This window comes from Lipophrys pholis (genome assembly GCF_963383615.2).
Source record: "Lipophrys pholis genome assembly, chromosome: 22".
NCBI classification, from domain to species: domain Eukaryota; kingdom Metazoa; phylum Chordata; class Actinopteri; order Blenniiformes; family Blenniidae; genus Lipophrys; species Lipophrys pholis.
Genome location: NC_137644.1, coordinates 9,956,773 through 9,980,172, shown reverse-complemented (window position 1 = coordinate 9,980,172; position 23,400 = coordinate 9,956,773). Strand labels below are relative to the sequence as shown.

Genomic DNA, 23,400 nt, shown 5'->3' with positions numbered 1-23,400 from the left:
TTACTTTAAACTTAAACCGGGTTTGATTCAGCTGTACAATGAAAACGTTCAGAAGGGTCCCGGGGGGTCCCGTTTGGGTTCCGGGCTGCAGTACACTGTACATGGTGGTGGAGCTTTTTTTACTGCTCGTGTTTCTTTTTTTTTCTCAGCTTGTCATCCGGACAAAACGCTCCCCGTGGACCGTCTGAGAAACAGTTCTCAGTCTCTCTGTGGTTGTTTCACCTTTTTTGGGTTAGGGCAGGTCATGTGACCTTTGGAACGTCGATTTACTTTACTGTTGTTGTGGGTTTTTTGTTGGTCTTTGTGTATGAGCTGAGTCTTTTGTAACTCTTGATACCATGAATGTGTTTTTATGCAGTTTTATGGGTCTTTTTGTTTGTTTTTATGTGTGTTTTGACTTTTTTCTTTGCCTTTGTGGTTGTTTGTTAGATCTGTTTGTTTGCGAAAGATCATGTTATCGAGGAGGTGTGAGGACGTGAAAACTGGATATGTGAGTGGAGACAGCAGTGGAAAGTCCTGAGTCCCTCTTTGTGTTGATAGAACACACGTACACACACTGAAAATGTGCTGCAATGATCTCTGATGATGATGAAGGAGATGACGAAGGAGAGTGTGTGAGGAAAGTCACCTCTCCCCTGGGACGTGTTGTGACTCTCAGATCATCGAGCTGAAGACAAAAAGTCTTTGTGAAAGTGAGACGGACACCAGAACGCGTCCCGGGTCAAACTGGTTCCACACAACCAGCAGAGAATTTCAACCTCGTGTTTTGTGACCTTCGACTCTTTAGTTTCTCATTTTGTGACATTTTTGTGTCACTTTATGGTTGTTTTAGAATTTTCCCTTATTTAGCGTTAATTGACGTGATTTTGTGGATGTTTTTGTCTGTTTTTGGATCATTTTGCATCACAAAGTCACAATAAGCAAGTTTGTTGAGGACATGGAACCAGTGTGTCGGTTCTCATAAGTCTATCAGTCTCATGGGGTGAAGTATTGAATCAGTGGTGTGTGTGTGTTTGTGTGTGTGTGTGTGTGTGTGTGTGTGTGTGTGTGTGTGTGTGTGTGTGTGTGTGTGTGTGTGTGTGTGTGTGTGTGTGTGTGTGTGTGTGTGTGTGTGTGTGTGTGTGTGTGTGCACCTTAACGAGAACATTCTCCATCCTTGATGAAGGACGCAGTCACATGACACGACAACACACACACACCTGTACTCGGTGTGTTTCTAATTCTGTATGCTCTCTACTATGACACAGACACCCACACACACACCCACACACACACACACACACACACACACACACAGAAGGTCGCAGTCTCTGATTGGCTGTTTCTTGCTGGGAGGCTTGAAGGTTTTCAGGAGGAGGCGATTCATCACTGACACAAACTTCACCTTGACGCTAACGCGACATGACAGTGAAAGACAAGAAGACGTTCTGAAACAATATTCATTGACAGTTATTTATGGACGGGAAAGTAAAAAAAATACAAAAGTAAACTACTTAATGAAATATATCGCGTAATATAAAATGACAGGGACACTCAGAGGAGCTGCTGGTGACATCGACGGATCCTTCATCGGGATTATTCCTCCTCCAGCACAAAGACAGATGAGACGCTGAACAAGTTCTTCACTGTGGGCGGGGCCAATGAGAGCGAACCTCCCAGTAATCATTGTGGGCGGGGCTAACCCGTGCTGTCGTTTGTGTTTCATATCGGCCAAACATTTATACCTACTGATCTACCGATTTTCATTTTCCATACATTTTCTGTTCATATGGAGTTACTTTAATGCAGCGGTCTCAAACTCCTCGATGGTCCTCGAGGTTTTCCACGTCTCCCTGCTTCAACAGGGCTGATCGCAATGAGAGGCTCGTTATCTGGCTTTGTCCTGAGTGTAATGATGAACTATCAGGACGTTCAGGTGTGTTAAAGAAGGGAGACATGCAGGTCCTCCAGGATCTGAGTATGAGACAACTGCTTTAGTGTCTTCTCTTTAACGTCTACTCAACATACCCACCCTACTTCATATTGATGACTGCAACCTCCCTACTCTCCTACCCTGTCTAACTTTCTGTAGACCTACCTTCCTACCTACCCCTTACCGACCTACCTAGCCACCTACATTCCTACTTTTCTACCTTCCCACCTACCCCTTACCGACCTACCTAGCCACCTACATTCCTACTTTTCTACGTACCCACCTACCTTCCCACCTACCCATTACCAACCTTCCTATCCACCTACCCACATTCCGACCTTAATACCTTCCTACCTACCTACCCATCTACCTTCCTACCTATCTTTCAACCCATCTACCTACCTACTTACCTTACTATCTACCTTACTACCTGCCTACCCACCTATCTTACTATCTACCGACCCTTCCCAACACTACCAACACTATTTCTCTTGCCTTCTACCATACCTACCTACAGTACTTACCCCTACTCTATCCAATACTCCCGCATACTTTTCCTACAGCTCTACCTTGCTGGGTTACCAGTTTACAATCCTACCTTTTCTACCTACCAGTCTACTCTGGTAAAGGCCGAGCTTTCTACTTTCCTCACTAATATTTAATATGTATACCTCGTCTTTCTTCTCGAGCTGCTGTACCTACCTAACCTACTGCTTACATTCCCATACATTACTGAACCCTCAACCTAACTACCTCATCACCATACTGCCTACTTTACCTTGCTGTCCCTACTTACCTACCCTACATTACAGTCTCTACCTACATATTTTACCTGAATACCCAATAGTTTCTTCACTTCCCTTCCTTCCAGCACACTGACCCGACTGCCTTTACCTTCCGATTCTACCGACACTGGACTAAATGACCTAACTATCTATCTTCGCTCCCTGCCGACATTCCCATCTTTATCCTCTACTTATCCATCTAATTACTCTCCAACTACCTACTCACGAATTATCATTATTACTTTCAGTACGAGTTACTAGTTCAAGCAGTTTGTGTTCAGGTGAAGTTTAAATCTGATGCAGACATCTGCTTCATCCACACATGGGAGGAGCAGTGCATGCTGGGAGCTGAGACCACCATCAGATAGAAAATGTTTGTAAAGTAGGACAGAAGAAGAAGAGGCAGTGGATGAGTGCGTTTCTCTCTCAGGGGACTTTCAAGTGTTGATGAATGTGTTTTTTAGTCATGATGATGATGATGATAATGACCATGCAGAGAAACCTGCAGCTCTCTGGCTCCTCCATGTGGACGCCTTCTGAACTGCAACTTCATTCATAAAACTGGAGATGAAACGGAAAAGGCTGAGTCAGGGCTTCTTTTTTCTGCTGACTGATGAAAACGAGTCGAGTTTGGTTGAGTTATTGAGTTTCTGTCGACACGCTCGACAATCTGAACTCATAACTGAAGATGTGTGCGGCCCATGTCATCAGCAAGTGTGTGTGTGTGGGTGTGTGTTGGTGTGTGTGTATACACACTAATTTTGCAATCACCAAACTTTATTTTGTCAAACACAGGCCAAATCGACTTAAAAAACAGAAGTAATTCCAAAAAAGACACACAAATGAGCAAATAAAAAGTCGGCCAAGAAGAAGAAATGATAAATTACCAAAACACATAACAAAAAGTAAATGTGGCCAAAAAGAGACATAAATGGCCAAAAAGTGGCAGAAATGATCCATAGGAATAATCTAAGATGACTTAGCTCACTGGTTACTGAACTTTTTTAGCCCCTAGATTATCTCTAAATAAGGATGAGGCCTCATTGGACAGCCTGTTGACCCGAGCCTAGCTCTGACCTCTGACCTCTCCTCCTCTCTCAGATACGGTGACATGGTGCCAAAGACCATCATGGGGAAGATCGTCGGCTCCGTCTGCTCCCTGAGCGGCGTGCTGGTCATCGCTCTGCCGGTGCCCGTTATCGTCTCCAACTTCAGCCGGATCTACCACCAGAGCCAGAGAGCCGAGAAGAGGCGAGCGCAGAAGGTAACGTTCCCGTGACATGTTCCAAAACCCAGTGGCGCCACAAATGTGCTGTGATGACGCCACCTGCAGGTCACACATGTAAAAAGAATAGTGTCATCAGAATAGTGGTGAACCTTTACAGGTTACAACTTACATGTTCTGGTCAAAAAAATGTAAGCCTGAATCTGAGTTTTACACACACACACACACACACATACACACACGCGCACACACACACACACGCACGCACACGCACACGCACACACGCGGATAAACCCGGATCTGTGTGTCCTCGAACAGAGAACCAGGCTTGCTAGAATTCTCGCGGTGAAGAGTGGCGGAGCTCACGCTTATTTGCAGTACAAACACAGCCGGCTGCTGATTGGCTCCGCTCAGGAGGTAACCACGGAGACGCAGATGCCATTGCTGAATTGCTGCTGGCCGTCCAGCGCCCGTGTTTCCATGTTGTCTTCTGGTGGTCGATCTGCAGGCTGCTGCATGTTTATTCTGGGACGTTTTCCATGATGTCTTCATTTCACGTGTGTGTGTGTGTGTGTGTGTGTGTGTGTGTGTGTGTGTGTGTGTGTGTGTGTGTGTGTGTGTGTGTGTGTGTGTGTGTGTGTGTGTGTGTGTGTGTGTGTGTGTGTGTGTGTGTGTGTGTGTGTGTGTGTGTGTGAGATGCCAGTCTTAGGTTGCATCCTGTAACTGTCTCAGCTTCGATCTGAACCTGAACCATCAGACTCACCTGTGCACCGGAAATCCTCCTCTTCCTCTCTGCTCGATCGTCGTCTTTTTCTTCTTCTTCTGTGGTTTTGTTTGCACTACAATCGGGCATCAAAACGTCGTTCTGCCGCCGGTCCGACGATTCGCCTGTGCTGCTCGTCCTCGCTCGCACCTCAGCGTTCGTCACCATGCTCATGTTCTGAGCTGCATGTCAATCAGCCAGCCAATCAGCATGTGAGGGGTGGAGTCAGTGTGACACGGGACGTTTGCTGTCTGTCCCTAAGTACAGATTAGCTGTTTAGCATTAGCATCATCTGAAGCTGTTTTCTCTTTGCTCACTGACCCCGGTGTGCTAATGTGCTAATGAGCTAATGAGCGTAGCAGCTCTTCATCAAACAAATGAACAAACAAATACATATCAGAAACCCAGAGCTGCTGTCAGGGGGCGGAGTCTGACTGACCAGGGTGGATTGTGGGTAACAGGTGTGTGAGAGAGCCTGTCCCGGTGTGTCTCAGGTGAAAAGTCTGCTCTTCCTGTGTTTGTCTCTTGAAGGCGTCTAAAGAAGCTGGACAGGCGCTGGTCTGTAAGACCAACCCGAACTTCGAGGTTCATCATCACCACCTGCTGCACTGCCTGGAGACGACCACGGTGAGTCCATGTCCACACGCACACACACACACACACACACACACACACACACACACACACACACACACACACACACACACACACACGCACACCTGCTCCTCAACATATCCCCCTTCCTCTCAGAACCACGAGTTCGTGGACGAGAAGACGTTCGAGGCGAGCTGCAGGGAGGTGACCCTGAGATCAAGCAGGTGTCTCGCTCTTCGTCCCTCTCCTCCTCATCCTCGCCTCATGGCTTCAGCTCCTGCTGCAGCCGCCGGAAGAGGAAGACCTTCCACGTCCCGAACTCCAACATGGCGGTGGGCCTGCAGGCCAGCATCCAGGAGCTGAGCACCATCCAGATCCAGGAGCGACCGCTCAACAACAGGTAGGACACGTCTGAGCCAGACGGTGTCCACGCTGCTTCTTCTGAAGGTGTCAGGGCTCACCAACTGAACTGGAGCTAACAAGTGATCTGCTATTAGCTACCCATTCGCCACAAGCTAATTACCGTAGCCACCAAGAGCTATAGCGGCGGGACATCCGGTTTTGTTTTGAACCAATCAATGAGCCGCGTTTCTTCTTTACTTCCTCTCTGGTCAGTGTTTGTTCCGGGGCAATAGCGCCCCCAAACAAACAGCTGTTGTAATTGCCTGATGTTTTCCAGGCGGTTTGATCCGGTCTCAAAAGTGAATGTGAACACCACCCGAACCAAATGAAGGCGTAGAAGTTCTCGGCTCCCGTCCCTCCCAAGTGAACCGAGTCCCTGACTATCTGAATGTCAAAGGCCCCTGAGTCACGTTTTTAGTTATGTAACACCGTTCTTGATTAAGGTTTTATTGTTTATGAAGACAGAAGACGTTGGGGATGTTTAGAAATGAAGTGACAACAGACCCGTTCAGAGGATCCGCTTAGAATACCCCAGAAATCCTTGACAATACCGAATACCAAGTTTTCTCAACTGTGAAGTAAACTGTTCTCATATTCACCTGTTTGTACCACCATGCTTCGTATTTAGATGTTGAGGTTTGATTAAATCCTCTCAGAGACAGACGGAGTGGTGGTTAATGTGGATAAAAGAGAATGAGAGAACCACAGAGACTCGCTGTATGAACACATGGAGGCAGAGATCATGTGACTCGAGGTTCCCATGAACAGTCAGACTGCAGGAATCCAGAATATGTCCAGCTGTGGGAGGTCTGCGAGCCTTCAGGAAGAGGGACAGCAAGAGGACCGGATCCTCTCTGATCCGGTGGCAGTCGGCGCCGTCAGCATACGCGACCCATCTGGTCCTGGTTTGATCAGAGTCCTGAGCTCAGAAAAGTCCTGGATCCTGGTTCTCAATCTCATCCTGGGCTTCACTGAACTGGATCTGATAAGAGGACTCACAGTGAATCAACAGATCTGGTCTCTCTGAACCAGAATCAGAGCTGATCCAGACCCTCCAAAGTCCAGATGGACCAGATCCACAAGCTCACGTTTACAGAAACACTGAAATTTCACCTGTACCTGTCCATCTACATGTGACTGTAATCTGACTACTTCTACTCCTGTCTGTAATCCTATTAAATCTACAACTGAATAATCTGATTACAAATACACCTGAGTATCATCTGACGACATCTACACCCAATGTTGTAATCACATTACATTTACATTTGACTGCATTTTGATTACTTCCAGACCTGTAAAGTGAGTATTTATATGCCTGATTGTAATCAAATTTCTTCTACACATGTAAAGTGATTATATATTGACGTCTGAGTGTATTCTATATATGTCAACATCTTGAAAGTAATTGCTTTATGTTTGACTGAAATCAGATTACATCTGAATCTGATTACGACACCAAAGAGTAATGTCATTCCCAGCATGCTTCAGTGCAGCTGTGAACAAACTCTTTGAAGTCACTTTGTTCTGTTGACTGAGTGATTTTGTCTTGTTCTATTGATCGCTCTCACTCTCTCTCCCTCTCTCTCCCTCTCTCTCCCTCTCTCTCTCTTTCTCTCACTCTCTCTCTCCAGTCGTTCCAGTCGATCCAGCCTGAACGCTAAATTCGAGGAGACTCTCCCTCTGAACTGCGACCAGCCGTACCTCACCGCCGCCGTCATCAGCATGCCCACGCCGCCGGGCACCACGCCCGAGGGCGACGACTCCACCGACTACTCCCAGACCAACATCGTGCGGGTGTCCGCGCTCTAGGCCCCGCCAATCCTTCCGCAGCGCCCCCCCTGGAGGACAGCAGGGGACCGGCGCTCAGCCGCACACTGACGAATGGCTGACAAACAGACCGGTCACAAACTGACTCCGATTTGGATTTTCTTTGTTTTGTTTCTCCTTCCTGAGGAGCTCGAACGGAGAAACAGGAACGGCCTGCGAATACACAGAAACAGAAAGTTGAAGAGCGCCAGAAAGCCGACGTCCTGAACCAGGGTTCCTCGTTTCTCTCGTGGATTCGACAAAAGGGCCTGATGGAGAACTTTGAGCATGCTCAGTATGTGTGTGTGATTGTTTTTTTTTTTCAAGAGTCGGACTCTGCATGAACCTCGGCTCCAGGTTCGATTCCCCCTCTCTGTAAAAATCCATTTTCTACCCGAGCTTTCAGTCAGAGCTGAAGGACGTCTTCTAGGGGACTTCCTGTCTCCTCCCACAGGTTTAGTCACGGGTCCAGAGTTTGGTTCATCAGGAAAAACACTCCTGCGCTGTATCTGATTGGCTCATATTTATTTTCTTCACAGCCAATCAGAGTAGGGCGGGTCAGGGCATCGCCTCAGTAGGATTTGGAGATTTTGGAGACTTCTTTGTTGCACGTGATGCACAAGTTCCGAACTTTCTGACCAATCAGCGGCTTCAGACGACCAGAAAAAACGGTCTCAACAAGGACACTGCACACACGTCCAGGCACATCAACCAATTCTTAAAAATTAAGCAAAGGTCCAAACCTGCTGACACTTTGAGTGAAATTAGAAAACCTGCCGTTATAGCAACTATGGAACGTTACTAAAGAACGATAGTGCATGTGGGCGTGTCCTGATATTTAAAAAAAAAAAAAACAACAACTCCAGTTATAATTTTTCTGTAGGCGAATACAGATTTTCTGACCTGCAGGTGGCGCCGTCATGGCCTCAGGCTGCTGCACTCCTGTGAAACCTACAATGGGAATGATTTGTTACTCTGTTGTTTTACTTCCTGGTTATTATTGGAGAAACGATGAAGAGGCTACAGTCTCTCCCCGAGCTCGTCTACAGATAGCAGGAGCACAACAGACGGTTCAGATTACAAATGTTCACAGAAGTTCTGCAGATATGAAGAGCGAAAGCTCTTCAGCGGAACATTTTTACATTCAAAAATTGTTTAAGTGAAAGTGGGCACATTTCATTTCGCACAAATGCAAACTTTTTGAAAATGCGCCGTCTCCATAGAAATGAGGGGTAACGCGACTTTTCTGAAACGCTGCTACTGCGCATGTTGGAGGAGATGGTAAACACAAACTCAGAAACAACGCGTCTTCACTTAAAATGTTGTGAGTAAAACTCAGGGCTCGGTTTGTGTTCAGAGAGAAACACACAGAAACACAGAGCACAAACTCCTGCTATCTGTAAAACACACACATATATATATATATACGTATATATATATATGTATATATATATGTGTGTGTGGTTGAGTAGATTTGAAGTAGAACAATAAGGATTTTCCAGTATTGACGTTATTGTATTTCCACTCAGTACAGAAACTAATATCTTCAGTAACTTTGGACATCATCTTCCGGTTTCATTTTGAGTCTTTGTGAGGACAGTCCAAACCCAGCATGAGGTTGTTTATATATATATATATATATGTGTGTGTATATATATATATATATATATCTGTGGAGATTCAGATTCGTTTTGATACCAACTTTTTTTTTTTCCCTCTCCTGTACTAAATTCTTCCTCTTTGTGGATTTTAAAGACGCGGATGTTTTGGTCCAAGTCGAAGAAGAGCACACAGACTGGAGCGAGAAGGCGACACGCACACTAACCCGTTTCCCGAGGCCCATGTTGTCGACTTGTGGAGGTTCCAACGACGGAAGTTTGTTCCCGGCCTCACGCGTGCACACCGTGCTGTATTTGTTCTTGAGTGTCGTGGCTCATCTGTTATTATTTGCCATGAAGGTCGGTGGCGTCTCCTTCACCTCGTCTTTCTCAACCTGCATGCAGAGCGCGGAGCAGACTTCCTGTTAATGTGGATGAAGAACTGAGAACAGAAAAGCTCAAGGTTTTAGTGTCTGATGAGTAATTAGATTAAAAATGTTAAATCTTCAGTCTGAGCATTTATTTTATTCGCGCGTGTGTGTGTGTGTGTGTGTGTGTGTGTGTGTGTGTGTGTGTGTGTGTGTGTGTGTGTGTGTGTGTGTGTGTGTGTGTGTGTGTGTGTGTGTGTGTGTGTGTGTGTGTGTGTGTGTGTGTGTGTGTGTGTGACAGCAGCTGCACAGAAACTGATCCGTCTCTCCGATCTTTGGAGGTTTTACACTTTCGCACACTCAGAACAGCTGATGGTTGTGTGTCTCTGGCTGTCTGTCTGGTTGTGTGTGTTGTGTGTCTCTGGTTGTGTGTCTCTGGCTGTCTGTCTGGTTGTGTGTGTTGTTGTGTGTACGTGGTAGTGAATCTCTAGTTGTGTGTCTCTTGTTGTGTGTCACCCGGCCTCTCATTCAAACACAATCCGTGTGAGAGACACACAAACCATCTGCTTGTTTTGCGTATTTTTGTCTTGCGCATCTTTTTTTGTCATGTTACAAGTGATTTACTAAGAACCTGTATATAAAGCCATAGAGTACAAACACAAATTCAACACAAACACAGCGTCAACAGAAACACAATTTTCAGTGCTTTGAATGGATCCTCGATCCAGCAGCTGAAGGAGTTCCTCAGGGCTCTCTCATTAATCCTCTTTAGTTTCCTTCTGATCAGCTCATACACAGGAAGTACATTGTACCCACTCAGATTTTACATAATTTTATTACTATTATGTTTCGGGAAACTTTGAGGATCGGAAACAGAACTGCGTACACACAACACCTACATGTGGTCACCACCAGGTGTCACTATAATCATCAAAGCAGGTATTTGTATGTCACTGACAGAGTTCATCACAAGTACATGTTCACACAGTTCAGCTGAATCATCACGTATTAGGCGTCTTTACAAACGTTGATGAGGTTATGTAAGCACAGGTGTACCTCTTTCTCAACTCACTGACACCAGTTCAACACTGTGTGGCGCCAATTAGCAAAGCAGTTTTTGACGACGGGAAGTGCGTTTCACTGAAACTTTAACACGCTGAACCGTTGCGATCAGAAGTTAGAAAAACATCTTACAAACATCAAACTTGTTTCAGTAGTTTTTTTTTCAGTTTGTGTTCAGTCAGGAAACGACAAACGTATTAGCTAGCGAGCTAATGCACCCAAAGCCTGTGGACCCCGTCTCTAATCTCTGATTGGCCGAAACATTACAGTGAAGCCAAACATTGGAGCCTTCAAAGTTCTTCTTCAGATTCTAGAAACTCTTATTGTGGTTTTCTTTGGCTAGTTTAAACAATCACAGAGCATTCACAGCTTCAGCATCCCCCCCCGGTGATCTCTGGTGCCCCCTTCAGGCCATCACGGACCACGTCTCGGGAACCACATGTTGATTAGCAGGTCCTGCAGGTTGCAGGTGGAGGTTTGGACCCTGTTCACACCTGCCTGCAGGTCTGCTCTTTATGTCCACCTGAACTCTGTCCAGTCGCCATCGCAGTCTGTGAGCGTTTCTGAAGTCTGGAGATGTTTGTGCGTCTGTTTCCCTCAAGGCCGGTGTGGTGACCCCGCCCCCTCGCCGCCAGAGCTGGTCTGAAGTCAGGCCGCAGCGTGAAGCCGCTCCATCTCAAACTGAGGTCCTGTGCAGTCGTCCGGCGGTGAACTAGGAGGAGGAGGAGGTGCAGAATCCAGCTCAGGAGGCTTTCGGCCATAATAGAGTGCCCAGAGCAACGTGAGCGTGAGCGCCATGGCGAGAATCTGAGCCACGCCGATGGACACGCCTAGAAAACGCAACGCCTGCAGCTGCTTCGTCCCACGAATAAAGGAGTAGATCTTTGGGCCACAGCCCTGAAACAGAGGAGGAACGAGAGCAGAAGTGAAGATTTGTTTGTGACGTGATCATTTACAGCTTTTATTGAACATTTCAGTCACACCGATCCCCGGATACCCTCTACGCTGCTGCTCTCTCTCTCTCTGATCACAGGAGCCTGGCTCCTCCTCTGTTCTGCTCCTCGCACCTGGAGAACAGCTGTCAGCCTCCTCTCGGGTGTGTAAAACTCACCTCCTGGTGCAGGTCGCTCAGGTCGTGGTAGTGGGCGTGTCGAGCGCAGCCCGGATACTGATTGGAGCAGCAGGAGTCCGGAGGGAAGTCCATCTCTGTCATCTCCAACCAATCAGTGAAGTAGATCACGCCGCAGCACTGAAACTGGACATGCAGAACTCTCAGTGTGTGTGTGTGTGTGTGTGTGTGTGTGTGTGTGTGTGTGTGTGTGTGTGTGTGTGTGTGTGTGTGTGTGTGTTTTACCTCTGTCTGGAAGCTGTTCCAGGTGTGTGTGAGCCACTGGTAACGCTGCAGGCCGTAATTCTGCATTCGAGACTTTAGGCTGATCATATCAGAGCGCTGCACTGACGGCTGGAAGACGTACACACACACACACACACACACACACACACACACACACACACACACGCACACACACACACACACACACACACACACACAGAGCTGCACAGATAAGCGATCTGCTCTTTGTTTCATGTTCACACATCAATGAGCAGACACACAAAAAACTGCAGCTTCATCACATTCAACTGTGTCAACTTTTAAAGTTTGTTTTTGATACGATGAACAGCACCAGAGTGAAAAATGACAGACACACACACACACACACACACACACACACGCGCACACTCCTGTTTCCGCTGATATGTGACATACTTATAATAGTGGAAATGCTAAGTAGCACAGATGTACTCGAGTACTACAGTCGCTGTACTCTGTTACTCTCCAGTTATTTATATGTGTCGTTTTTGCGCTGCAATGTGTGTGTGTGTGTGTGTGTGTGCGTACATGCGTGTGTGACCTGATCTGAGCAGCAGCCGGCCGGACAAGTCTCACATTTCTGGTTATTATTAGAGTCCCGTCAGTTTAGTTCAGTAGCAGAAAGTGTGAACGCTGCAGCTGCCCAGCAACACACAACTCTGCAACAACATCACAGCAACTATGCAACAACTCTGGAACAACATCACAACAACTCTGCAACAACTCTGCAACAACATCACAGCAACTATGCAACAACTCTGCAACAACATCACAGCAACTGTGCAACAACTCTGCAACAACATCACAGCAACTATGCAACAACTCTGCAACAACATCACAGCAACTATGCAACAACTCTGGAACAACATCACAACAACTCTGCAACAACATCGCAGCAACTATGCAACAACTCTGGAACAACATCACAACAACTCTGCAACAACATCACAGCAACTATGCAACAACATCACAGCAACTGTGCAACAACTCTGGAACAACATCACAACAACTCTGCAACAACGTCACAGCAACTATGCAACAACTCTGCAACAACATCACAGCAACTATGCAACAACTCTGGAACAACATCACAACAACTCTGCAACAACATCACAGCAACTGTGCAACAACTCTGGAACAACATTGCAACAACGTCACAGCAACTATGCAACAACTCTGCAACAACATCACAGCAACTATGCAACAACTCTGCAACAACGTCACAGCAATTATGCAACAACTCTGCAACAATATCACAGCAACTATGCAACATTGTCACAACAACTCTGCATCATTACCGCAACAATGATGCAACATCACAACGACAAGTCAACAATGTCACACTCGTGCTGCAACACCAACAACACAGTAACAAGTGCAACACAATTGCCAAAGAAGCAAAACCTGACGAGATTCCAAACATCCAACCAAAATATCTCAACAATGAATCCTTGTGTTTCACGTTTGTGTTTAACCAATAATCCCACTTTTGAATGTTTGCGATGTTGCGCAGAAGTGCAAAGTGTGTGACTGAAGCGCGGCTTCACCTCGTCGTACGTCCACACGGCGCTCGCCAGCTCCACGCAGAAGATGACCAGCAGGCTGCCGAAGTACTGAAACACAGACGGAGAAACGCTCAGCCACATTCTACCGCCGTGCTTCGCGTCATCAGCTTTGTTACATCAACGCCAAAACCAAACTGAAACATTAAGAATTATTTCACATTATTACTGACAAATGAGTGTATAACAAGACTGTTTAGTTGGAAAAGTTTTTTGTTTTATTACTCTTAATATACGTAGCTGTACCGCTGGAGTGTTCCTGGGTCAGTTACTTGGAGGAAGATGCTCTACAATCGGGGTGTTACTGGGAGGAAGATGCTCTATCATTTCGATGTTTGCGCTTCTTGCAAGAAACATATTTATGAACTAATGACAACCAGAACCAAAGCAGAACCTCCCGACTAAATAACTGATCTCATGTCAGTAATCAGTTCCTAAAGTGTGCTTCAATGTCTAAATAGTTTGAGATGAGTTTGTTTCCATTGCGTCCGGTGTGGATAACAGAAGAGATCGGCGTCGTCCCGCAGAGCTCGGCTCTGGGATCACCGGTCTGCTGTCACCTGAGGGGGCGGGGCCGAGTGTCAGGTGTCCCCAATCCATTGTCCCCTCGGTGCTGATAACATTACCCCCCCCCCCTCTCTGTCTCTGAAAGACGAGCCGCTGGGACTCACAGATCACACACACACACACACACCTCAGATACCCTGAACAAACCTGGGAGGTCACACTGGGCGCAGGAACACCTGCTGCAGGTTTGATTAACAGCTGCTCTCTTTCATGTTTCTAACATGATCGCACAGCTAAACTAAAGCTGGGACGTTAAGTAGAGACGTGAATTCACTGAAGTGAAAGTTCCAAGCAGCGGTAGGTTTGGACGGAGGCAAGAAAGAGATGGAAAGTTTGAATACAACTTCAAATTCAACTGATGTTTACGAAGGTAAAACAGGTTAAATTGGTAATTGTGAATAAAAGGAGTCTCAGCAAAGATGCTCTATAATCTGGATGTCAGTGGAGGAAGATGCTCTATATAATCTGTACATTGTAATCCGGAGCCTCAAAGATGTGGAAGGTTCATCACTCAACAAGAACGTTTCTCAAATCCAGAAGACACCATCGTCTGTGGACACTGTGTGTGGAGGAACGGTGCAGTGGTTGTACCCAGGAGAGCAGCAGCAGGTCACAGCGCAGCGTGCCACAGTATCCCACCATGGCCACGATGATGAGGAAGCAGCACACGGCGATGATGACGGGATGGACGGCGGGAGAGTACGTGAGGACGGCAGCTTCCTCCAACCTGCAACACACACACACACACACACACACACACACACACACGCCCAGAGGGTCTGCTTTATGGAAATTTAGTAGAACAGAATAGAATTGAACTGAGTTCAAACTAAATGTTCAGAGTGTTGGACTGTTCAAACACACTCTGGGGAGCCTGAAGGTGTGTGTGTTTGATTCCCGAGGCCGGACTCACCTGGTGTGGGCTGTCAGGGTGAGGACGGTGTTCAGGGTGTCTCTGATCCACGCTGCCACTCCTAGCACACACGCTGACATCAGCTGGACGACCCACACGCACGCACACACAGAAATAAATACAAACAGATCAGATTCTGCTGCCTGCAAATAACACAGCAGAATGTCAAACACGCTGTCACACACACACACACACACACACACACACACACACACACACACACACACACACACACACACACACACACACACACACACACACACACACACACACACCCCTAAAGTGTCCTACGTACACTGCAATCACAACTAGTCACAACAATAACAGTAATAGTAATATAATGTTGTTGTGTTAGTATTGTGTTGTTCCAGCGGTACTCACCCAGAACAGCAGGTTGAGAGCGTACAGCAGACACCGCAGGCACCTCACCGCGTCCTGCCGCGCCATCCCGTGCGGTGCTCCGCGGCGCGGCTCACCGCAGCCCGGGGCACCATGACATCCCTCTCAAGGGATACGGAGGGCGGCCCGGGACCCGGGGCAGGAGCAGCGGGGATCAGTGCTCCGCAGACGGGAGCGTCTTCACAGGAAACTGCGCCGGCTGCGTGCGTAAAAGCTGCATTCCCGCTGCGCTCGGCGCGCGCGTCTCCGGCAAAAAAAAAAAAAAAAAAAAAAAAAGGCTCCGCCCGGCGTCTCGTTTTAGCGGCTCGAGTTTATCCGTGAGGAGCTCCAGGAAACTTCTACAACAGGTGGTTTCCCACTTTCCCCTCAGCCCCGCCGGACTGATGGAGCTGACACTTCCACATCAAGTCATCAGCGCCGCCGCGCGGCTCGAGTTTGACGCGTGTCTTCACACCGATCCACGCGTTAAAAAAAAGAAAAAGAAAAAAGTTTTCTGTTTGTCACGAGATCCCAGACATCACACCGACATTCTGGGGTTGAAAAACAACAGATATTGAGCAGAAATATATATTCCGAACTTCTTCCTTTCTGCTCCGGAGCGTCGAAACGGCGCGGTGCGGTGCGGTGCGGCGCGGCGCGCGGGGTGGGAGAGCGCAGGGGGGCGGCGCGCGGTCCCGACCGTCCTGCTGCTGCTGCTTCTTCCTCTGATAATTAAATGCACGCAGCAGCAGCAGCAGCAGCAGCAGCGGGACTCTCCCTCCCTGCCTCCCCTCCCTCCCCTCCGGGTCCTAGGGGAGGACAGAGGAATGTGTCCGCCTCCAGTCACTCAGCCACGGGGTCAGCGGCACCAGAGCCGCGGCGCTCCGGAGAGGATGAGGAAGCGCGCGCACACAAACACACACACACACACACACACACACACACACACACACACACACACACACACACACACACACACACTAGACTCAAAATTTAAAGGGCAAAAGTGACGGATTGTGGAGTTTGTTGTCCACATACTTTTAGCCATATATGGTCCACTCCGTCATGTTGATATTTATGTTCATGTAAGTACCCAAAAGTATTTGGGCAAAAGTGAAACTCAACATTTCTGCCCATGTATGTTTGACCGAACGCATTAAGCAGGTCAGTAGACATTGGTTAATTGAACTATGACCACGTGATCTGCATCGTACTTGTTTTTTGTACTTTTGATTAATATTCTTATATCTGTATTGCGTCATGGTAATAGTGTAATAGTATTCCGAATATTAAAGATATTTGTCTATAAACACAACACCATCCAAAAATCAGCCCAAATGTATGTGGTCAGAATCTAATCTACATGTTGTATGTTTGTGTCCACATACTTTTGGGTTCTACTTGCGCCATCTAGTGTTTTCACGTGCATAGCCCGGATGTTAATGACAGCAGTACCGGCAAAAGTAATCTGATTACTTTTTCTACTACACAAGTGATGATCACGATGACGATAAGAAGAAAGGGCTCATTCTTTTCTCAAAATGTACTGTATTTCTCTTGATACAGAATTCCATTTGAAGAGCAATGTCCTGACATTATTGAACTCTTTCCTCCAATAAATAACATACATTTGTAGATGTGACAAATATAAACCTCTAAATCCTAGAATGTTCCTCTTGGGGTTTTTTTGTGTGTTGTTTTTGAGAAAACAATTTAAAGAACAACGATATGAAGTTTTTAAATATTCAAATGTTGCATCTAAATGAAACCAGCTACATTGTTAGTTATTGAACAGAGGCTACAAAAGCACACGTGTCTGAAAAGAGAAAACCTATTTTGTCTGTTACAAAGAAATAAAGACAAGTTTGTTCATTTCTGAAGTCATTGGAAACAAGCACACCGAGCCATGATAAAAAGTGATTTCTAATAATAATGCCATCATGACATCAGTAATAGGAAAAGCAAATTCATTTAGAGTAGAATAGAATAGAATAGAATAGAATAGAATAGAATAGAAAAGAATAGAATAGAATAGAATAGAATAGATAAAGCACCATTCAGGCACAAGGTGATTCACATTGCTTCACAAGGAGATAAAAGAAATACTTTAAAACAATGCGATTTAGGAAGGTATAAAAGGAGCATAAATGAAGTAAAAATAAAACATATAGAAAATAAAATAAGTAAAATCTATTGCAATTGCCAATAAGACCCAAGCACTGAATATGGTTTTTGTAATTTTAAGGGAATTAACGTTTCTTCATATATCAATTGGATAACTTGTCAGAATATGAATTTAACTGAGCAGTTAAATGAGAAAAAGTGGGGAAGGTTCAATAAACTGTCTGATTTTAGGCCTTTCACCATAAATCGAATCGTATCCTGACGAGAAACAAGCTAACTACTTAAACTTCAACTCCCATGATGCACCAGTTTCGAATAAACGTTCGAAGGCACGCACGAATTTCAACCAATCGGGACAAGAGCTGCCGCGTGCGTCACGTTCTCTGACCTCATTATTCGTAGTATTTTTTTCTGAGAGAGACAGCGGCAGGCGGCGCCATATTGAACCAGGATTTTTCCACCGTTCAACGGTTAAAACGTCGAATTTGCCACGATGCTGTACCTGGAGGATTATCTCGAGAGTGAGTGTGGGAATGTATCGGTGCGATGGCGATGGTTTCGCGTCGCACTGCGCGTGAATTGTGCGTTATTTGGCGTTCTCGGCGGCCCCGGCCGTTAGCCTAGCCATGCTAACGTTGTCCCCGCCTTTTCTTCTTCTTCGGCAGTGATCGAGCAGCTTCCCATGGACCTCCGCGACAGGTTTACGGAAATGAGGGAGATGGACCTGCAGGTTCAGAGTGCGTAACGCATCCAAACAACTGAGCATCGATTTAGTTAACTAACTTTTGTCACGCTTTTTCATTAGACTTGCACAGACTGGTTATTTTGCAAATGTGTTAATAGTTGTGATCTAAGTTTAAAACACGTTTTGTTTGACATACCTATTTAAAAAAAAAAAATCCCATTCATGATTTGTCCATTACGATTCTAATTACTGGAAAGCTTTATTTACACAAAAACATAAAAACAAAATATATTTTTTGCACATTTCATTAAAAGGTCATTTTTTCATCTTTGAATGTTTCATGTATGGTGAAAAAAAATGCTTTAAAACTTTGCACGGTCGTAGACAGCCCCCCCCCCTTTACGTAATGTACGTATATTACAATTTACGTAATATACGTAGGTTTAATCTTGTCTTTAGCATTTCTAACTACAAGGTTATATATATTTTATTCTTGTTAAATTAATTCGATACAAGTAAAAGTACAGATGCATACAAATAAGAAGAAATATTTATACTAACTTGAAGTTTTACACACACATATATACATTTATACATATGTCATCTTGGATTAACATAGTTTCACTGGGTTAGTCCCTACTGATTAGTTAGTATTTTTAGAAAAAGCTTTAAATTAATATTTTGAGTAATTCATATTCATATAATTACACTTTTTAGAAATGGAAGAAATACTTGTATTTTATGAAAATACATATACACTATATCTGAATATGCAGCCACCTATCTAAACATGCGTTAATACACATAAATAACAAATTCTATGAGTAAATCAAAATAAGTTAAAATGTGCAAACAAATCGATTTCTTTGTAAGTCATCCTGGATGAATTCAGTTAATACTCGTGTAAACTATCAAATCCAACATTGGGCTCCCAAGTAAACTCATATTTCCACACATAGGTCCATATTATGTATTGTCTTTACCTGTAATAATCGTAATTCACACGAGTGAGTAAATTGAAGGTTGGTGAACGTAGAGCACAGGAATATGCAATGTTATTAATGACCACGCTTTAAGTCAGAACATAGTCGTCTCTTGAGGAAATGAGATTCTGGTCGGTTTCAGTCATTCAAATCATTTTACTTATTTTTGTGGGACTTAATTGACAAAGATACAATTTTTTTATTCATCCGCCCTTCAGATGAATTCTTTTGTATTCACCACTTTGTGATCCTGTTAAGAAAAGCGTAATAATTGTAATCACCAGCACCAGGTCTTCTGCTAGACCAGTAATGGGGATTACTCTTGAAGGATGCATGTGCTCTGATGGCGTCTGACTTCCTCTGTGTGTGTGTGTGTGTGTGTGTGTGTGTGTGTGTGTGTGTGTGTGTGTGTGTGTGTGTGTGTGTGTGTGTGTGTGTGTGTGTGTGTGTGTGTGTGTGTGTGTGTGTGTGTGTGTGTGTGTGTGTGTGTGTGTGTGTGTGTGTGTGTGTGTGTGTGTGTGTGTGTGTGTGTGTGTGTGTGTGTGATCAGATGCCACCGATCAGCTGGAACAGAAAGTCATCGAGTTCTTTGTCAACGCCAAGAAGAACAAACCCGAGTGGAGAGAAGAGCAGATGGAGGTCATCAAGAAGGTGAGACGGAGATTTGCTGGTGTTTGCCCGTGTGTTGAGGAAAGGAGGTATTCACACTGTGTGTGTGTGTGTGTGTGTGTGTGTGTGTGTGTGTGTGTGTGTGTGTGTGTGTGTGTGTGTGTGTGTGTGTGTGTGTGTGTGTGTGTGTGTGTGTGTGTGTGTGTGTGTGTGTGTGTGTGTGTGTGTGTGTGTGTGTGTGTGTGTGTGTGTGTGTGTGTGTGTGTGTGTGTCAGGATTACTACAAAGCCCTGGAGGATGCTGATGAGAAGGTCCAGTTGGCCAATCAGATCTACGACCTGGTGAGTTGAATAGTTTTAAGTCTCCTACAGAGCGCGTCACGTTTAACATCTCATAACTTTATTACCAAACTGATTTGGATTTCTAAAGTTTGTACAAGAAGAACTTTATCTGCATGTTGTCGTGCATCACGGGTATGTTATTGTACCTGTAGGTACTTTGCAACATCTTCAGTAAATAAACAACGTTAGGAAAAGGGACTTGTATGTTTTGTATCAGTTATGTCAACTTGAGATTCTAAATGTGGTTCGACATTTTCCCTCCTTAGAAATGTTGCTGTGATTGTGACATCACTTCCTGCCCCATTAGTGTTGGCTGTTGTAGTGAGGCTGATCATTAAAGCCCATAATCAGAGATGTGTTTGAATGTCACAGTCGCACAGTGGGCGGCGGCCTCCTTCAGATTCCTGCTTTTGTCTGTAATGAAAACAAATGTGGTGATTGAACCTGCTGCTGTTCCTCCTGTTCGCCAGCAGAGGGCAGACAGAACCCATTAAACATCAGATGCTGATTTATAACCACATGCAGTTGGTTGGTTTGTGACCAACAACAAAGTCAGAAGCAGAAGGATGACTCAGCAGGAAGTTTAACTTAACACGTAAACGCTCTTACAGCGTGACAACAACGGTGTGACATGTAAACATTGTAATATTTAGAGAAAACAAATTTTAAGTACAAAAATCTAGGGTCAACTTGTTTTTAATTTTTTGGGCAGTGACAAGTTTGACTGATGATGGATGACGTTTCTATGGAGCCGTGAACAGTTTTCTGAGCTGTTTGTTTGTTTGTTGTCAGGTGGACCGTCACCTGCGTAAACTGGACCAGGAACTGGCCAAGTTCAAGATGGAGCTGGAGGCCGACAACGCCGGCATCACGGAGATCCTGGAGAGACGTGAGCGCTGCAGCACTTTCAGAGCTCCTTTGTTTGTTCGTTCAGTTTAACTTCATGCTTGTTTGTTTTTTCTGCCGCTCAGGATCGTTGGAGATGGACAGTCCGTCACAGCCCGTCAACAACCACCACGTCCACTCGCACACGGCCACTGAGAGTACGTCTGTGTTCTCGGCACGTTGTTACCTCGTGGTCCTGCAGGGGGCAGTGTGTAGTCGTGCAGTGGGTTAGTGTGTGTGTTTGTGTGTCCGCAGAGAGGAAGTACAGCGCTCCGACGCACCACACCACAGAACACGTTCCAGAGAAGAAGTTCAAGTCCGAAGCTCTGCTGTCCACCCTCACGTCAGACGCCTCCAAGGAGAACACGCCAGGTAACCACACACCCGCACACTCTGGGCTGGGTCGTTACTTGTCACACACACTCACCTGTGCGTCGCCCCGCAGGTTGCCGTGCCAACAGCACGTCGTCGTCCACCAACAGCGTGTACAGCGTGAACTCCTCGCAGCCGCTGCCCTCCTACAACCTGAGCTCTCTGCCGGCGGGCCCCGGGGCCGGCGCCGGCGCCATCACCATGGCAGCTGCTCAGGCCGTCCAGGCCACCGCTCAGGTGAGGGAACTTCCCATCATGCTTCAGTGCTGCCTGCTGTGCCAGCCATGCTGAGTGTGTGTGTGTGTGTGTGTGCGCAGATGAAGGAGGGCCGCAGGACGTCCAGCCTGAAGGCGAGCTACGAGGCCATCAAGAACAACGACTTCCAGCTGGGTCGGGAGTTCTCCCTGAGCCGCGAGTCCAGCGGGTATTCCTCCTCCGCCCTGGCCTCCACCCTCACCCAGACACTCACCCCCAGCACCACCTCTGACTCCCGGGGACGCAAGTCCAAGTAAGACCTCGTCCTCGCTCGCCGTTTACCATCTGCAGGTGAACCGGAGCCTCATCATCGTCATCATCATCATCGTCACCTTCCTTTTTGTTCCAGGAGCAGCATCAAGTCTTCCAACCATCAGTCCTCCTCCTCGTCCTCCTCCTCCTCCTCACTCTCCTCCTGCTCCTCCTCCTCTGCTCTGGCTCAGGAACTCTCCCAGCAGGCGTCGGCGCTGCCCGAAGCCGAGGCCAACAGCCAGGTGGACTGGACCTACGACCCCAACGAGCCCCGATACTGCATCTGTAACCAGGTGACTGGACACACACACATTACAGTGCCTGTAACCATGGCAACACTGGTCACAGCTCCAACACACATGGGAGTTGTAGTTTTTGATGTGACTTCCTGTTCTGTGACGATGTCACTGATCTGAGTTCTGATTGGCTCTGTGCAGGTTTCTTACGGAGAGATGGTCGGCTGTGACAACACAGACGTGAGTGTCTTGTTTGTTTGTTTGTTTGTTTCAGAGCTCTGTGTGTATTCACCGACGTGTGTGTGTGTGTGTGTGTGTGTGTGTGTGTGTGTGTGTGTGTGTGTGTGTGTGTGTGTGTGTGTGTGTGTGTGTGTGTGTGTGTGTGTGTGTGTGTGTGTGTGTGTGTGTGTGTGTGTGTGTGTGTGTGTGTGTGTGTGTGTGTCCTCAGTGTCCCATCGAGTGGTTCCACTACGGCTGTGTGGGTCTGACCGAGGCTCCTAAAGGGAAGTGGTACTGTCCTCAGTGCACGGCGGCCATGAAGAGGCGGGGCAGCCGCCACAAATAGACTGCCTGGAGGTCAGAGGTCACAGTGTGACGCTCCGCACCGCGTTCGACCCCCTCTCGCTTCGTGACGTCGCCGTCTCGACTCCATCACCCGCCACCAGTCGGACGGTCTTCAATCGGACTCACGTCTCAGAGCAGAACTCATTTCTCCCATGAGGCCGAGCGTCTGCTTGTCTTCATGTGGCTCCGGAGCCTCCGAGGGAGCTTTGTTTGTTTGTTTGTTTGTGTCCTCCGATGTTCAAAAAGTCAATAAAATGATGTTTTGGTAAACATCTTGGTTCAGTCCTCTACTTCCTGTGTTTCCCTCAGCGAACACAAACCTTCTGGTTCTATTTTCTTTTTCCTTTTTTCTGTCTTTCGTTTCAGATATCATGAACCCGTCGCTCTCATCATTTCCTTTAGGAGTTCATGTGCTCATTTCTGTAAACATGAAAACAACAGACACACACACACACTGTGTTACCACAAACCTTTCCCTTCATATCACATTAAAGTCATGCAACTAAAACCAAGGAAGCCTGAAATCTAAATATATGGGACACATTTCCTTTAGTTCAGGAGAATATCACATGATCCGATCTTTTGTGACAAAACGAGTAAAGAAAAAAGTTGGACTTGTGTAAACAAGGCTGTGAAAAGCAGTCATTTGATATAAAATGAGTTTAATTATAGTCTAGATTTGTTTGAAAAGTGCATTTTTTAAGCCTAAAAAAATGATGTGAAAGTTGAGCAGCTCAGGATGGAATCCAGAGGTTCTAGAGGAAGTTACAGAAGTCTGAACTTC

General features: G+C 46.2%; 3 protein-coding genes across 4 annotated transcripts in view; 2 read left to right on the top strand and 1 right to left on the bottom strand.

Moving 5' to 3' along the window:
- kcnd2 (potassium voltage-gated channel, Shal-related subfamily, member 2) overlaps positions 1–8,330 on the top strand; it is a gene marked incomplete at its 5' end in the record, with an annotated part of 50,620 nt that extends 42,290 nt beyond the window's left edge. The window contains 5 exon segments of the mRNA XM_080491683.1: positions 3,799–3,961; positions 5,217–5,312; positions 5,436–5,489; positions 5,492–5,679; positions 7,316–8,330. Coding sequence (XP_080347809.1) covers positions 3,799–3,961; positions 5,217–5,312; positions 5,436–5,489; positions 5,492–5,679; positions 7,316–7,493 — 679 coding nt within the window. The 3' untranslated portion in view covers positions 7,494–8,330.
- Positions 8,331–10,030: 1,700 nt separating this feature from the next.
- On the bottom strand, positions 10,031–16,270 carry tspan12 (tetraspanin 12). Its single transcript, XM_080492437.1, has 7 exons — positions 15,314–16,270; positions 14,933–15,015; positions 14,611–14,746; positions 13,438–13,503; positions 11,873–11,980; positions 11,630–11,773; positions 10,031–11,415 (listed from the first exon to the last, which is right to left on the bottom strand). The coding sequence occupies exons 1-7, from the start codon at positions 15,377–15,379 to the stop codon at positions 11,167–11,169; spliced, it is 852 nt and encodes a 283-aa protein (XP_080348563.1). The 5' UTR covers positions 15,380–16,270; the 3' UTR covers positions 10,031–11,166.
- A 1,552-nt stretch (positions 16,271–17,822) lies between these two features.
- ing3 (inhibitor of growth family, member 3) lies at positions 17,823–22,893 on the top strand. 2 transcript variants are annotated; one of them, XM_080491549.1, is made up of 12 exons: positions 17,823–17,955; positions 18,100–18,171; positions 19,653–19,753; positions 19,987–20,052; positions 20,845–20,941; positions 21,024–21,095; positions 21,193–21,309; positions 21,383–21,546; positions 21,627–21,817; positions 21,914–22,109; positions 22,254–22,292; positions 22,501–22,893. In XM_080491549.1, exons 1-12 carry the CDS (start codon positions 17,928–17,930, stop codon positions 22,615–22,617), a joined length of 1,260 nt encoding a protein of 419 aa, XP_080347675.1. In that variant the 5' UTR covers positions 17,823–17,927; the 3' UTR covers positions 22,618–22,893. The 2 variants fall into 2 exon arrangements, 1 of the variants encoding a protein (XP_080347675.1); XR_013936470.1 differs by having other exon boundaries at positions 17,833–17,955; positions 21,383–21,443; positions 21,636–21,817; positions 22,501–22,883.
- The last annotated feature ends 507 nt before the right edge of the window (positions 22,894–23,400 follow it).